Source organism: Copidosoma floridanum, unplaced genomic scaffold, assembly GCF_036245765.1.
Source record: "Copidosoma floridanum isolate Cflo_tuat_1 unplaced genomic scaffold, Cflo_Japanese_pri ptg000015l, whole genome shotgun sequence".
NCBI classification, from domain to species: Eukaryota; Metazoa; Arthropoda; class Insecta; order Hymenoptera; family Encyrtidae; genus Copidosoma; species Copidosoma floridanum.
Genome location: NW_028321892.1, coordinates 2,479,764 through 2,497,019, shown reverse-complemented (window position 1 = coordinate 2,497,019; position 17,256 = coordinate 2,479,764). Strand labels below are relative to the sequence as shown.

Sequence of the window (17,256 nt, the reverse complement as noted above, 5' to 3'; positions counted from 1 at the left end):
AAATTTCAAAATTTCTTACACATGTAATAAAATTAGCAAATTAGTATTATTACAAGCATTAAAGATTAACAAATTAAAAGATTCAGACATTTTATTGAGCGATATATTAAATTTTAAAGCTCACCTGTACATAATTATGTATTGTACGAAATTGCAGCTACGTTGACTACGTACGTATTTGTATGTAATTTTCTGTTATTGTGGAACTTTGACTATTAGTGTATATATTTTGAATATAAGTGCAGTACATCATTTAATCTTATTGTACACACGTCTGAAGAAGGTACTAAGATATCAAAACGGCCGTAACGTTTTTAAGAAACGAATAAAGTAAAGATCGACTAATTTATTGACAGTTTTCTTATTAAATCAACCTGGCATGGATCTTTATCAAGTGACGACCTGCAATATTGTCATATAGGTATTTATTGCTAAAAAAAGTACATTTATTCACTATCAGGTGTCCAATTTTCATCAACTTACATTTTTATCAAGGAAAAAAGATTCTTTGTATTCGTCATATCATGAAATAAGGGAGAATGTTTAATGGCAATGCATTTGTTAATAAAATATATCACTGTATTTATAAGTGACAGGTGTTAAACAATGCTCTTTCTACTATCACGGAAGTATTAGGATCTGGAAATTTTATAAAAAGCCAGAGTTTCGTATGCCACTTACTTTTTAAAATATTTTTTCTTAGAAACAAAATTCATTGTTATTGTAAGAGTCATTTATTACTAATGGCAACAATGCTTCTTACTTAGCAACATTGTTAACCTGGTTTTCTGATACGATGTTAAAAATATAATGAAAAGTCTTCTAGCGTATTCTTATAGTTAAAGTAGAGCGCCACCACACTAAAAGACGTCGTGAGAAAACCAAAAGTTTAAATAACATTTCAGCGTATCGAGAATAAGGCTTCATTATTTTTGCAGCTCCCCCAATGATTAATATTCTTTTGAATATAAGAAGTATAAAGTTCGTTTGTATGCTTATTTGTAAGACTTTATTTGGTGGTTGGCACGCAGAGAGCGTAGTGGGTGGTGTCCTACTAGCATACATCGACATGTGCATGGAAGATTATTGCAACGTGACGTCACCCCATTTAATATAACGTGGTGTGATGTCACCCTGGGATAGTCTTCCACGCAAACGTCGATATGTAGACTTTTGAGGCTTTGCATATCTGTTCACACTGTTCACTAACTTCCATTACCAAAGAACAATGTAATAGAGAAACATTGTGTTTAAATTAATATATATTTGTTTACATTATACAATTTTAGCACTTTCTGGAAAAATTATAACACAAACTTTACTTTGGCATTCTCTATTTACAAATTAAGTACTATTTGTATTGTTTATAATTTCAATTAATGAATACAATGTATTAGTTTCATTTTTTCCACCAATTTGTATGCATGACTTTCAAACTTTTCTCATGTTCTTGTTTTTTATTGAAACATTTTTATGTTAAATTATCTGTCTTGTAGATGATCGAAGAACCTTGTACTTTATTTTATTGGATCATTCTTTTAAAAACCGAACGGATTTTGCTGAAAATTAATCGTCACCTCTCCGATTCGGCTGAAATTTTTTTTCCAGTTTCTATACTAAGAGATAAGAGATATGGGTCCGAAGATTTTTTTTTATCGCCTATTCTCGATTTTATAAGTTATAACAAATTTCACAATAATGGTTGAAGACTCATTTTAAACAATGTATAGCTCCGAATCCTTAAGAGCTACAAAATTTTTACCAATGGCACTTTTGTAGCTAAAGAGTTGAACTTTCAGAAAAAAAATTGAAAAAAAAAATTATCAACAAATTAATATTGTTATTAATAATTTAATTGTTTTAATTGATTTTTAACAACTGCCCTCAAAATAAATCGAGTTTTTATTATTACCACCGTATTTTGCGTCAAATTTTACGTATAAATCATGTTTTTAAAATATGGAGACTTTTCAATTGTTATTTTAAGAATATCAATTTATGTAGCGCGTAATAGTAAAAAAAAACTGTTTTTTGAGTATAAAATGATATCTGTACCTCGTATCAAAAAAAGTTGAGCGTAAAAGTTGTAGGTAATTAAAAGATTTACATCTTTTGTATTTACCATTTGTCAGTATAACCTCAAAACTTTGTATGATCATACAAAAATTCGAGAAGTCATTTTATTATTTATTTAGTACAAATTTTTATTAAAATTTCATCATGAGTGACTTGTTTTTCAATCTAATCTCCTAAATGATGACAAACGAGTTTTTATTAAAGAAATAAAAAAAATGATTAACCCCTAGACACAAAAATTATAATAACAATGCTCGACGTAACATTAGCACGTAAACTTTTTTTTGTTCTTCAAATTTTTTTATTGCTACTTTATTTTTTATTGTTTCATTAATTGTCTGCTTTAATATAAAAAGTAAATTTTTCATCCCCTTGATTTTTTGGAATTTTAAAACTTTGCGGGGAAGCCTGCCAACAGTACGATCTATGATTCAAAGTGTTACCCACGCTACTCGCTTCCCCGTACTACAAGTTTGTTGGCTTTTCGGTCAACTGTGCGTTTATTTTGATCTGCTACCAAGATATATTCTCACTCATTGTAATTTAAAGTTGAATAATGTTTTAATCCTTTCAATCTCAAACATACAACAACAAACACTTCTGATTTGAGGACAGTGAATGAAAACAAACTTTTGAAACTGAACTTGGCACTTTTTTTAGATGCATTACAACAAAAAATTTGTTCTTCTTGCCACTTGAAGTTATCAAAGTTGAAAAAAGAAGATACAAAAGAGTAAAAATGAACTACCAGAATTAGTACGTACAATATTTTGATTATTATATTGAGCTTAGACATACTTAACATCTCGTAGAATTTTATGTCGATGTTTTAGTCTAATTTTTTTTTCATACGCTACAAAAGGAGGCCTCTTCAAGTGAAGAATCTGATATAAAAGTTGGGAGTACTGACGGTACATCTGGATTTTCAAGAGATAATCCATCTTTGCAAAATAAACGAGTGGATTTTTTCAACAAAGGATAAGGTTTTTTGATAATTTTGAAGCAGATGACGACGAGTCCTCGATACTAAGTGCTTTGCAAGAAAGTTTCAACATTTCGGCCGACCGCGTTCATAAAATTAAGATTTTGACTATTTTTCGATCGTGGTCTTATAAAAAAATTGAGGACCCATTTTCTTTCGCAACTCGTCACATGATAGACATAGCAAAAAATGTTGCTCGAGATAAAGGATTAATTGGGGATCCAAACCAAAAATAACAACCATGTCTAGATGATAACGTTATCGATACAATTGTTAGCTTCTACCAGTCTGACGACTACACTCAATACATGCCCGGAAAAAAGATCACGTTTCGATAAAAGTAGACGGTAAATCGGTACCTATTCAAAAAAGACTAGAATTAAATAATTTAAAAAATTGTATGAAATTTTTACTAGTACATATCCAACTATGAAATGTAGTTTCGCAAAGTTTGCTAGCTTAAGACCGAAATATTGTGTTTTGTCAGGTGCTTCTGGTACTCACTCTGTTTGTGTATGTCCCATACATAAAAATGTTAGTTTATTAGTGAGTGGTGCCAGTTTTAAATCACTTACTTCCGGTTCTGAGTTGCCTTTGATCAATTATAATGATTGTTTGGATCGTATGGTATGCAAATACAAAACGACTGATTGTTATTTAAATTCTTGTGAGAAGTGCCCAGGCGTGACAAATGTTATTGAGCATTTGGAGAAAATTTTTGAAGAAAAATGTATTGAAATTGCTACCTACAAGTTACGGTTGAAAGAACCTCATTGCAGACCCTAACATCTCAAATTGATGAATTTTTACAGAAGTTAAGTGAAGATTTGCAAAAACTGTTAATTCATTCATTTTCAATTTATTATAGGAATGACTTGGATGAATTAAAAATTTCAAGTTTTGTTTGCATTTCTGAATGCCTACATCATAACACTATTGTCGTTTATCTTTATCAAAAGCAGTTGATTAAATTTTCTAAAATAAATTTACCGTGTGGTAATAAAATAATACACATGTCTGATGGTGCAAGTGGACAGTATTAAAATAAAAAGAACTTCGTTAATCTCACTTATCACTTTGGAGACCTTCAAATAGCAGCAGAGTAGCATTTTTCCTCTTCACATGGAAAGGGGCCATGCGACGGAATAGGCGGGACTGTAAAACGACTAGCAGCCAGAGCAAGTCTTTAGAGAATTAACAATCCCATTCAAACGCCACGAGAACTTTTTGATTGGGCCACAGAATCACTGCCTAATATTACTTGTCGTTATTCTACCAATGGTGATTACGAAGAAGAAAGAAAATTAGTGTCAGAGAGATTTTTGAGAGCAACAACGATTAAGGGAACGCTAAAATATCATAGCATGGTTCCACTATCTCGTCAAGAATTAGAACCGAGGCTGTTTTTTTGCACGAAAAAACAAATTTGTTGATAACTTTTTCTTTTCAATTTTTTTTCTTAAAGTTTAACTCTTTAGCTACAAAAGTGCCAGGAATAAAAATTTTGTAGCTCAGAGGATTCGGAGCTATACATTGTTTAAAATTAATTAATTAAGGATTTAGAGCTATACATTGTTTAAAATGAGTCTTCAACTACTATTACGAAATTTGTTATATCTTATAAAATTGAAAATAGGCAATAAAAAAAAATTTCTCGGACCCGTATCTCTTATTTTTTATTCTAGAAACTAGAAAAAAATTTTCAGCCGAATCAGAGAGGTGAATGTCAAAATCTGTTTGATTTGTAGAAGAATTACCCATTGCGTTTTTTACAGTTATCGTAAGATTGTTTGCTTTCGTAAACATACGAAGTATCTTAATGATCTATTTTATAAGCACTAGTATCATTTCTTTAGGTAAATAAGGAAAAGCCATGCATTATGAATAAAATACGTCAATGTTTTTAAAATTTACAATCTAAGTAAAAAATCAATAGTTTGTGCTCAAAATTTCTATAGAAGAGTAATAAAATGGTAAATATTGTTTTTTTCAATAATTATTGACATTTATCTCTTTTAATTAAAATTAAATTTTAAAAAAAAATTTTGTTTTAATCTACGCAAAAAAAACTATAAAGATCTACTCTTATGTTGTATATTTTTGTTTTAATGCTTCAGACAAAAATTAATAATATTTAGTGTTAAAAGCAAAATTACAATTCAATAACCATTACGAAAGTGGTCAGAAAATCTGGAAAAATTAAGACATTATTTTTACAATAAGTACTATTGATTTTGATACACTGAGAAAAGTAGTATTAAGAAAAGTATTATAACCAGACTAAAAAATACTTTATTTTTAGGAAAGCTCAGACATACTCACCTGATGACGCAAAGTTATAACGTGTGAAATAATTTTTTAATATTTTAAACAATTTTTATTGTGCAGTAGCTCTACAAAAATTATTACACGGCATGATAAAAATTACTGTGTCTAACATAGTTAAAATTGTGATAGTACAACTTTTGCTATTCAAGTTAATAAATTTTATTGTAATCGTCTTAAAATTTCCTACATTCTAAAGTGGAATGTAGATGTGTAATTTGCTATGTGACATAGTAAAGTTTCTGATTCCACTGCATTGCTATTCAGTATAGAAAAAATTTTATGTTTAAAAGTAGTTTTTTACGATGTCTATAGGTATATACGCTTATTGAATTTTAAATTAGGGATTATACTATTGTAATCATGACGAGAAACATATTCTTTGATTTTTTAGGGTTACAAATAGATACGTGCCTACAATTAATTTCGAATCGACTAATTATCCGTTGTCAATACGGTGGTCCAAAGGGAACCCTTTGATTTTTAATTTTATTGTTTGTATGATAAACAGTACACGTTGCCACATATACTTTATCCATACTCGCGCGGATATCATGTCCCGTGGTTCTAGTTGTTGCAGATCCTGACTTGGAAGCCCAAGGATGGAGGTTCAAATCCCAGTCACTGCAGATGTTTTTTAAAATAACAATATTTTTAAAACACACGAATAGTTGTATACAATAAGAAAAGAAATATGTATATACATTTAAATAAATATACATATTATAATCTTTTGTTTAACATATATATTCTCTGGGCAATGTATATGTGATGTATTATAATATATTTTTCTTCTCTTACTTTCATATAAAAATTCTTTCAGAGTAAAATCAAAATTATTATGTCAAACAGCAAATTTTAATATAATTTAGTTTTGCTATGTAGCATAGTAATTTTTATAATGTAGTGAGTATGTCTCAGCTTTCCTATAAAATACAGTAATTTTTATTATAGTTGCAACACTTTTTCTAACACCACTTTTTTCAGTGTAGATAAAGGTAAAAATATTTTTTGATATTTGACATGGAATGCCTGATATGTACTGAAAGGAGACTTATACCAAAAATAGGGGGAAGGAGGGAAATTGTAAAGGAAAAAAAAAACTATGAGGACGTTCGCAAGGGTGCACCATGTTATACAAATATTATAGAGGTGTAAAATCAGCATAAGTCAGTTTCTCTAAATACTCACTCACTTAGTTCCTCACTTTCAAACACTCACGCATACATATAAAGTAGTAAATATAATTAATAAAAGTATTAATTTAATTTTTTCTGTTGAAGTATTAAATAGTATCAGAAAAGGTCTTTCACTAATGAGTTGACTTAAAAAGTAGATGCAATAGTAATGTTGATCAGAATTTTAAGTACAGCAAATGGCTTAGCTAATGGAGCACGTCTAAAAATCATAAAGTTATTTAAACACAGTATAGAAGAAGAAATTCTCACCGGAGAAAAAGGAAGAATAATGTTCTTCTACTTATAGTAACTTTGAATTTAGAAAACAGGTCTTCTCTGCAACTTATTTCCTACAGGAAACAATTTTCATTAGTTCTGGTATTTTCAATAATAATTAATAAATGATAAGGTCAAAATTTCAATAGCTTTAGTTTTGCAACACTGCTTCGACACCTAAAAATAAGAAGGGGCGCTGACGCAGTGTTGGCAAACCTCGTTCTTTTACGTCACCTTTGTCCTTCATAAGCCTTGGATTTCTTCTTCGAAAAAGAAAGATTAGCGCAGGAGTTCCTCCATTGTATGGGAAAAACTGTTAATTTAACACCATCAAATATTTCAAACTATTTTCTTATTTAACCACTTAACACTAACTACACAGTTTTTCAATACACTCTCAGTGACACGACGACGCGACGCCTCACATCGTACCTAGACAGCGACTCTGCCTTGCACCAGGCGAGCCACAAGCGCACATCCACTAAACTCTGCTTGTCCTTAACCAGGAGAGGCTTCTGCTTGTCCTAGCCCCACGCTAACATACGGACTTTTACACTCTGTCCACAATCCCACGATACTATATTCGATTGATAAATAAATTTAAAAAAGAAATAAAAAACATCAACAAAGAAGCCAACTCACACGGGAATTTAAAAATAATTATCTGATGATTCCTGCATTAAAGTTTCTGTCAACAATCCAAATAAATCTAGTATTTCTGATTTAGAAATACAATTTAATTAAGTATTGACGTTTAAACTACATGGTTTTTCAACTTTCCCTAAATTTTAAGATTATCAGATAGTTAAAAACTGAAAAGTTTATAATCATTTCTTGCATTAAATTTTAAATTCTTAATGACAACTACAGATCAAAAACTGTTATTATGACAAAAATCAGCCAGAACTTACCTTAAGTATTTTATAAAGCAAATATATTTCCAAGTGTTATAAGTGGCCTATTGGGGTGGGTTATGGGGTGGCTTGAAACAGTGAAAGAGAATCGGGGTGGGCGAAAATCCTCTCCGAAGATATTGAACTGGCTGTAGAGAGTAATCAACGGTGAGGACGTTGGACTTAAGGCTCTATAGGCGTGGTGAGGTAGTGCACTTTTGCTGGAATCTCTTTTCACCACTGGAGTTGGGTGCTGGCTTGAAAAAAAAAAAAAAAAAAAAAAAAAGAAAACAGCTGCGGGTTTTCGAACGCTTGGCAGAAGAGAAACTTGCAACTAGTGAGTTATTGAGCTCAATATTATAAAAATCGAATAGTGTTTAGCACATTTTTTATGAATTTTAAGATTTGAATAGTATGCTTAAAAAAAAAATTCTAGATGTAAATGAAGAAAAAATATTTGAAGTAAAATTCCTAAATATAAAAATTGTCTTATGAATATTTTAGTGTAGAGTTCCTAAAGTTACGATTCATTCGAAGTTGATTTTACAAAAATAAAAATTACTATCATAAAAATTATCAATTGAAATGCAGAATGAAGTAGTTCACTACAAATTTCTAGGAATAATTTATAGGTATCAAATAAATAAGAAAATCGATTTTGAATTCGAATTTTCAGCCATCAGCTTCTGTAAGTAAGAAATTGAGACACAGAAGCTATAATGTACACCCTCTTACTCGCACTTACATGGCCTTATAGCTAGTCCTGTAACTTCAAGGCTCCATGCATACGCAGCCCAACAATGTATAGTTACTACCAGGGGCTGACGGTGCGAAATTTTAATGTAAAAAGTAAAGACTTTGATCCATAAATTTACTTTATAATTATGTTATGTTTACTTGAACTTTAATGTAATGAAATAATAACAATTAAAGCTTTACGGTTAACCAATGAAGTTAAGGTGTGCGTACTTTGCCATACCCTTACGTATTGATTGGTATTCCAAGAAAAAAAAGACATTTTAAATGAGTCATTGTGCTACGCTCTGAGTCACTACCAATGGGAATGAATAACGATTTTGAGTTAATGGTTATCTAAAAAATATTTTACCTATATCTTAAATAATAATATTTTCAGAACAATTTTCTCTTAGATTTTTATTTTAATAGTACTTGTTACATACAGTTAAATTTTTTATGATAAAAAATATACTCTTATTAAGTATTTCTGAACTTACGTATTTTCATGTTCATGTGTATATTTGCTACTAAAATCTTATATTTACATTAAATAAAAAAAAACTTTGAGAATGCCTGAAATCTGGAGCGATTGATTTTGTCAAAAAAAAGGAAGAGTTTTTTACTGTTGACTACAACATATATATTTTTCTAACAGCTACTTCAAGTTTTTTTATTTTTGTAGTTATGTATTGTTATTTTTGTTGATTTTACTCCCATTTGTTACATGTAGCTTCATCGTTGGTATTTTTGTTCTCAAAAATTTAATTAAAAAACACTTTATCAATGCCGTTATTCTTTAGTCACTGCTTTTTTAACAAAGAAAAGAAAATATACAGAAAAAATACAAGTGTATTACCAACTTTTTTTTAAAGTTACATACACACATGCATACACACGTTTCGGCTTTCTTTCTCCCTCTTCCTTTCTACTGTTCTATTATCGTAGAATATTCTCTATCTCCTAACTGCACATTTACTCAACTTTTAACGATAGTTTCCGATTGCTTCTTTTTATGCGCATGCGCTGCTCTCTCCAGAGCCCACGTGCCCCTCTCCCCATTTTCCGCTCCGTCCCTGCGTACAGCTTCGTCCCCGCTCTCCGCTACCCCATCCATCTACCCCCACTAAAAACCAGATGAACACTTTTGCATTTCATCAGCCGGGTTTTCTCGCCCATTAGACTTCCAATACGTGGTTGTAGAAGTTTCACTAAAAAAAAAAATTCTCTAGAAGTTTTTTTTTTTTTACATAAACCTAACTAGATTTTCCATAGGCCTATCTACAGCTCTCCACGTGGCTTAAGATGGCTCTATTTAAACTCCCTTAATTATAGTCAATAGCAAAAAGTTCATTTTAGTATGATAAACAACATGACAAACAAACATATTTTATAGGAACAATTGGTATTTTCAACGAATAGTTACATGTTGTAACCAATTATGGATTTAAAATTTACTTTTCCGCTGTCACAGTTTTAACGATGTATTTTAATAATTTAGTTAACTTCCACCTTGTTCCGTCTCTATTTGAAAATTAAATTTGACTTAACTTAAAGTGATAGCCGTTACATTGAATGTGCTGTTAGTAATACTGATATACTTTCTCAATCTCCTTCAGAGAGTTGCTCCTTGTACTTTATTTAATAATAATTATTAAGAAAAATGTTAACAATTTTTGGGAACACGATACTAATTATTTTTATAACGGTATTTTACTGACAGTTGTTTGTTTTTTCTAAAGTTAAAGTTTGTTTATGAAAAATATAATTTTCTAAAATACTCATATATTGAGTAGTTTTGGCAACATTTTATTTTAGTTAAGCAATATAGTAAGTGTACATGAAATTAATTGAAAAAAATCGTATATCGTCATAAAAATAATTAAAACTTACACCATTACTGTCAGAAAAAAAGTAGTCAAGAGAATCACCCGAATTTTTAACTGTTCACAAGATACAAGGATCGATATTTAAATACTAAAATAAGAAAAACATTACATAAGTAGGATTATCATGAAACTAATTGAAAAAAAATTACTTTTTCAAGTATGTGTATTATTTAACAATGATGAAAATTAAAAATTTTTGTTCTTAATGTAAATTTTAAATGTAAAAATTGAATTTTTTTTATAATTTTTAATTAAATTGATGTAACTGTATAATGCAATGAGTATGTATTGTAAGGTAAAACGCCCAATACTTAGACAAAACTGAAACTTAAATCTATACTTGGACACTGAAAAATCAGTCGTTATAGCAAATAAAAAAAAGGTATTTAAAAAAATTTTATTGATTCGCTTAGATATGATTACTATTGATCATATACTTGAATGTTTAAATGAATTTTTGCAAAATTTATTATAAACGGATAATTTTAAATTTCACCTCAGGTCCCACAAGAGCGCGATAATTATTTTTCGGTTTCTATAATTTTGATGATAGGTCATTCTTGTTTAAATTAATCCGAATTTTGTGTATGCATGCAGTATGTCGTTATTTTACAACTTTTACATAATTATACAATATTACTAATGTAACAGTGGACAAAATAAATTTTTATCATTAAAAATTAGCTGTCCAAGTACACCTCACGATTTCGTAATAGTTGCACAAATGCGGTGCTCCTGTCCAACTTTAGGTATAGGCACACTAACATAGTAGCCAGTACATGGACATACACTAAAAAGATATTTACTTTTTAACACAAGTATCGATTTACGCGAATTTTATAAATAAAACTGCATAAAAAGTGAAGTAGTTTGTAGAAAAAATAGTCTTGACTAATCAGTTGTGTTGGTAAGGTAAGCAACGCTTTAGGAAAATACTTTTGCTTAAATTTACAGAGTTACCCTCAAATTAACTGTAAATACACACTGTAAATATGAGTTTAAAAAAGACGGGTTTTAAAAGAAGAAAAGAAGTTAAGAAAAAGAGTGGAATAACGAAAAAAAAGAAAAGTCCTACAACAAAAAAAAAAGAAGAGATATTAAGGAAAATCAAATATTGAACGAAAATGAAAAATTCAATGCCAGTGCTTGTAAGTGTTTTAAATTATCTTGCAAGTTTTCATAAAATTTTACAAATTTTATTATTATTCCAGTTTCAACTGAAAAAAAGTGAGTTGCAAGTATCCCCAGAATTGCAACAATTTTTTATTGTCCCATCATTTTCTGGAAAAAAAAAGGTTTTATCTTCAAATACTCCACCTGTCGCTGTCGTTAACAAGTTATTGGAGGTATTGAAGCAAAAAAAAGCAGAGAAAAAAGAAAAAGAACAAAAGATTTTACAAAAAAGGCAAGAAAAACAGAGAGCAAGAACTATGAGGGAGAAGGAAACAAATATATCAAAAGAATATAATGAAAATAAAAATAAAAACTAGCAAAAGAAAAAAGTGATTAAATCTCAAATCACAAATCTCAAAAAAACAATAAAATCAGGAATTTCTAAGGAAAACACTGCCGCGTTGACAGAACAATTAAAAAAAACTGAACGAGCACTTAATAGAGTTGGATAATTCGTTTGTAATTGAAGAGATGCAGTTCCTGCAAAATCAAATTAAAATAAAAAAAAAGAAGTGTGATTCTACATAACAACTTAAGTACTTAAGTAAATAAAAATCTTCAAAATTAATATGCATCCACTAGGATTCTTCTTCTAATAAATTATTTTAAAAAAAAATTTTTAAGTAATAAATTTGTTACTATTTGTAAATTCCCTATCCCTTTTTTCGTTATCTGGTATTTATTTACGTTAAGTTCAATGAGTAAGTGAGTACTTGTGCCTTATACTTAATCATTTTTACGCTCAAATCGCTTTAACTAATGTTGTCCAAGTACTGCGTTTCAAAATGTCCAAGTACTACAGCATTGTCCAACTTTTGGTTTCCAAGGTTGTCCACCTACTACGTTAGCCGAAAATGATTGTCCAACTACTTCGATAATTTGACATGTTTTAACATGTACAATATATATTATTTGAAAGTTGTTTTGAAGAATTTTTAATTATTTGTCAACTCCAAATAACCTTAATTTCATGTTAAAATTAAAAAAAATGTATTTCACATTAACTTCCTAATTTAAGCGTTAAAATAAATTTCGAAAAATCTGTTCAAGTATTGGGCGTTTTACCTTAGTACATAAGCCATGGTTCTTTATTTAATATCTTTCTCGTATGTTTCAGAGGTTAGTATAAATGTTCGAATTTTGAAGATCGGCAAATGTTTAACAAAACGCGCGTCTTATTTTCTTTATCATCATATATCGCTAATAAAAAATAACTATCGGTGGCTTGTGAGACTTTTTTTTTTTTTTCGCGTTAAATTTCACTTTCTTTGGGGCTTTGGAACAGAACGGACGTGTCATGATATTAGCAATCTAACCTAGAGCTTTGGACCGTTATATTTTTTCCTTCGACGTCTCATCGTCATCGACGAAAAAGTTTCTACCGTCTCCCAACGAGATCAAATGAGGGCGCTCACTACACTTCAACATCGTCTCCCCGCGAGACTCAAATTATTTCGTGGCGATGAAAATGCGGTCCTGCCTGGCCAGCAGACCCGAGAAAGCCGAGCGCTAGCTCGCATAACCAGACTCTCCTCCTTGGGAAGCTTTCGAAGCTCACGACTTTAAGGTACATTTTCACCTCATGCAACATACACATATTCACATACATACTCGCAAAAGCGATCGCTGTATCGGTTATTATTAACGACTGTATCACATTGTTGTCTGTTAACACGAACAATAAAACAGGTTTTTTACCGAAAGGTTTTTTCCTGTAAAGAATATCTTTTATTTACATCACTACTAATAACTCATACAATAACCAATAAACAATAATAATATTGAGAACGACGCTTACCCCTAAGGTCTTACTCTCATTGCGACATACAAATTGAAATTTAAATAGTCGCCCACGTTACATCGTAGTCAGAGGTTATGGGCTGAAACATTTCGGGGTAACGCCTCACAAGCACACCCTTCCTCTACAATTGCATGTGTATATGTTTGTGTTTGTAATTATACATACGCGTACACACATAAACACACATTCTTTGATTTTCATTTTCGTGCTTTGACATAGTCCACATATTTCGGCTATCTCGTGATCGAATTACCTCGTGCACTATTTTGGTCCTACTTTTAACATTTTTGGCTTAAGAATTTACAGAGATTTTTGGCCTGCTTCTACACCTACATAATATAACTTGTGTTTTTATTCTTAGGTGGTATTTATCTGGAAACTATAAATTCGCAAGACGTTTTTTAATTTATTTACTGTTTACTACCCAGCAGGTTATAAAGAACTTTGTTTTAGAAAATTATCAGAATACAACCTAAAGAGAAAAAGTAGATAGAGAAATTTTTTATTTATTGTTTTTACTCCACTTTATTACCAGTGTTACTAGATAGAGCTTATAAGTATAAAACTTCCAATATCCACATTACTGGATGTATTTCTTTTTTGTACCTTTCACTTTCTTTTTCTTTTTTGTTTCCTCTCTACCACTTTTTTTTACACGAATGTAAGAGTTGGCTATTTTTCCTGTAATTCTATACAACTGAAGTTACAGAACATCTGTGGTAGGGATATAGATAGGCTTCTGTTGCTGTAAGAGTATTGTTTCAGGTGAAGGGCTTGCTATTTGAATCTCTTCAGTGTCTCATGGTGTCACAGCGATATTCAGATCCCAAATCTTTTTGCAATCTCTTTGCACAAATCTCAGAAACATCTTTATTTTTTTCTACCCAAACTACACATATCGTCTTAAAATATTTATGTAGCTAGAACGTAGAAAACTGAAGACCTTTGCAAACAAGTCTGACTGAACCAAAATTGTGTTTTCCGCTTCCAAATGCTTATTGTTATGGTGTTATGGAAACACCGTTACCAAATAGGAAAGACAAATTTCATGTTATTTAGTTACTACAATTCAAGTTGCACGATGTGTCACAGGTAAGCTATGGAGTGAATCTTGAAACTAGTACGTTTATCTTTCTAACGTTTCATGGAAACTACGATTTCATATCATGCTATAAGTGGATAAAGAAATTTCAAGCTTGTTAGATGTATACAGTTAAATTAAAGTTGTTAAATACTCTAAATATTAAAACTCACAACTTTGTGATAGATTATATGTTAAATGGTTTTAATTAGGAAATAACTTAACTAATGCTATGATTACGTGCAACCAAATGTTTAAGAATCGTTAATGTTCCAAAACTGATTTAATAAATACATGTTGTATGTAGTTTACATGGAAAAAATATTTTTTCTAGACTTATAAATAATAAACTCAATTATTACGTTAATTAACTCCAACTCATATATGTATAATACTGTTAACACTAAAAAAAATCTAATGCCAAATAAAACATTTAATTTGTTAAATATTTCCAGGTTTGTTCAAATCGTATTAGATTAAGTGTTAGCAAAATTGCAGACAGAATAGAACTTATTTTAGACAATCATGAATGATGATGGTTCAATATTTTAACCAAGAGCAATCAGAATGTTGTCAATTTAGTAGGAGAATAATTTAATAATATAACCCAATTTAGAAAATACAAAATTTATCATTTTCAGCTTTGCAACTATTGATAAGTATATACATTTAATCATACCGTACATATATTGTATTTAAAACCACTATTGTCAATAAATTATGGTGAAAAAATATTTCAAAATTGTTTTTATTTAAAATATAATGTAACAAACAATAATACAAAATGTTTTTTAGTTAATGCATGTACTTTCTCATGATTAGGTTAATTTAGATAATAAAATAATCATATTTCTACTGCACTTTAAACCCTTAGCATGACTATGGAGATTTACTCATCTTCATTTTAAAATAAACCTAACCACAGACATTGTTATAACCAGATTTGTTCAGTGTATGGTCTTAACAATTTTTTTATAGTGTCTTTCATAGGTTTCCTAGTATTCAGCATGTGACCTTTAGTTGTTACTTTTAATAGGATGGGGATTTTTAATTTAAATGATGTTTATGAGGAAATTTATGAACAATACCTTGTTTTTGACCCCTACTTTAATAAAAAAAAGTTTTTTCGAGGCACACTTTCAAGATAGGGCTTATTTTACTCGCAGTGTGATGTACTATGAGGAAAAAATTTTGAACATGAGGTTTAGTAAGGGTGGTACCCTTTGAATGCGATGTACATATTAAAATAATGTATATGTAATGGCGATATATATAATTTTAATATGTAAATCGCGGAAAAAGGGTGTAATCCTTACTTAACCTGGTGTTCAACTTTTTTTCTCACAATACATAGCATAACGAGTAAACTGAGCCCTATCTCGAAAGTGTGTGTTAGATATATAGCGTATTACATCATATAACTAGACCATATGGTCATAAGTATGCTTATGTATATATTTGTGTGTGTCGTTCATGTCGCGCGTCACGTTAGAAGATATACCTGGTGCCAACCGCGTGCCAACCAGATTTACTCGAGCCGCCGATAGTTACTGCCATATGCGCACACACTGATGTATGTAAAGAGCGATAATGAAAACGAGTGTTCTTTTGTAATAATTCATTGTGTCTGGGTTCACTTATTTTAATAACAGCTCTTCTGCATACTGTGTCCAACATATAATAAAAACAACAGGTTATAGGCCGAACACGGCTTCCACTGCACTATGAGACTCTCGATGCGTGCTGTAAAAATCGTGCTTTTCATTTTCTGTGACCGAGTGTGGCTCAAGAATGGCTGGAAGTAATAAAAAGAATGACATTATCGAGGAATTTGAAGATGATTTCACATAGCGTAGCCTGCAGAAAGTTCTTTTTTAGGTAGAGGGCGATTGAGATGAGACTGACTTTTCTTATGACGGAGACGATCGCATTTCGGACAACGAAAACGAGCCGACCGAAGAAAAATAAGAGCAGGCAAAGGACGTCAGCCGTTAGTTCATTTTTTTTCGAAATCGTAACGCATGTTAATCTACGACTCAAAACATCTCAGAAGAGTACGAGTGCTTTCTGTTTTTCTTTTGCACTAGAATTTCCATTGCAAAGCCACGAAAATAAGAAAAACTTTCGCTTGTTAAAGTAGGATTGAAAATTGTAAAGAGTTGGGTGTCTATAAAAACAAATTTTGGAAAATCGCTTGCGTCCTATTTTTTTTTTTTTTTTTTTTTTTTGGAACGCACAGGTGAACTTGAGCGTGGGTGAGTGTGATGCGGTGCGTGCAGAAAAGGGAGGTGTGGCGTGTTGCTTCTGGCTTGCCAGCCAATCGCATGGTAGTGCGGCTTTCCTTATGTGTTTGCGCACCTCTCTCGTAGCTGAGCACTTGTTGGATAGCTGTGCCAGGGCTGCGAGTTGGCACAGGAAGAGATACGACTGTATTGCACTACATACAGACATACATACGAATGGATGTGTACAAGTGGGCGGGTGGCATGCGTGCGCCTTTTTTTGCATGCGTGCTGTCGCCTTGCAGCTTGCTCACTCTTTCTCTCTCGTTCGTTTTTTCTTCCACTACGATCAAATGAGTTTTTGATAGATATTTGCGCAAGTTAAAATATAAATAGATAAAATCGTAATGTGACGTTCAAAAATATTTTGAATTTTTACCTGATTGAGTTTTGGTATTTGATTAAGGATTTGTCTATTTTTGTTAAGTTTTACGACAGATCGACGAATTAATGAGCTTTTATCACCTGATACCTGAAACCAAACGAACAAATCTGACTGGAGAAGTTGGGATGATGAATATGAAGGACAAGATTGTATTCATGTCTGATGATATACGACTGTTTG

General features: G+C 30.9%; 1 protein-coding gene across 1 annotated transcript in view; it reads left to right on the top strand.

Moving 5' to 3' along the window:
* LOC106636726 (uncharacterized) overlaps nucleotides 1-15,113 on the top strand; it is a 512,204-nt gene extending 497,091 nt beyond the window's left edge. Inside the window, exon 8 of the mRNA XM_089592293.1 lies at nucleotides 14,865-15,113. Within this exon, the coding sequence (XP_089448419.1) occupies nucleotides 14,865-14,942 (78 nt within the window). The 3' untranslated portion in view covers nucleotides 14,943-15,113. The remainder of the gene's footprint in view (nucleotides 1-14,864) is intronic.
* Nucleotides 15,114-17,256: the final 2,143 nt, after the last annotated feature.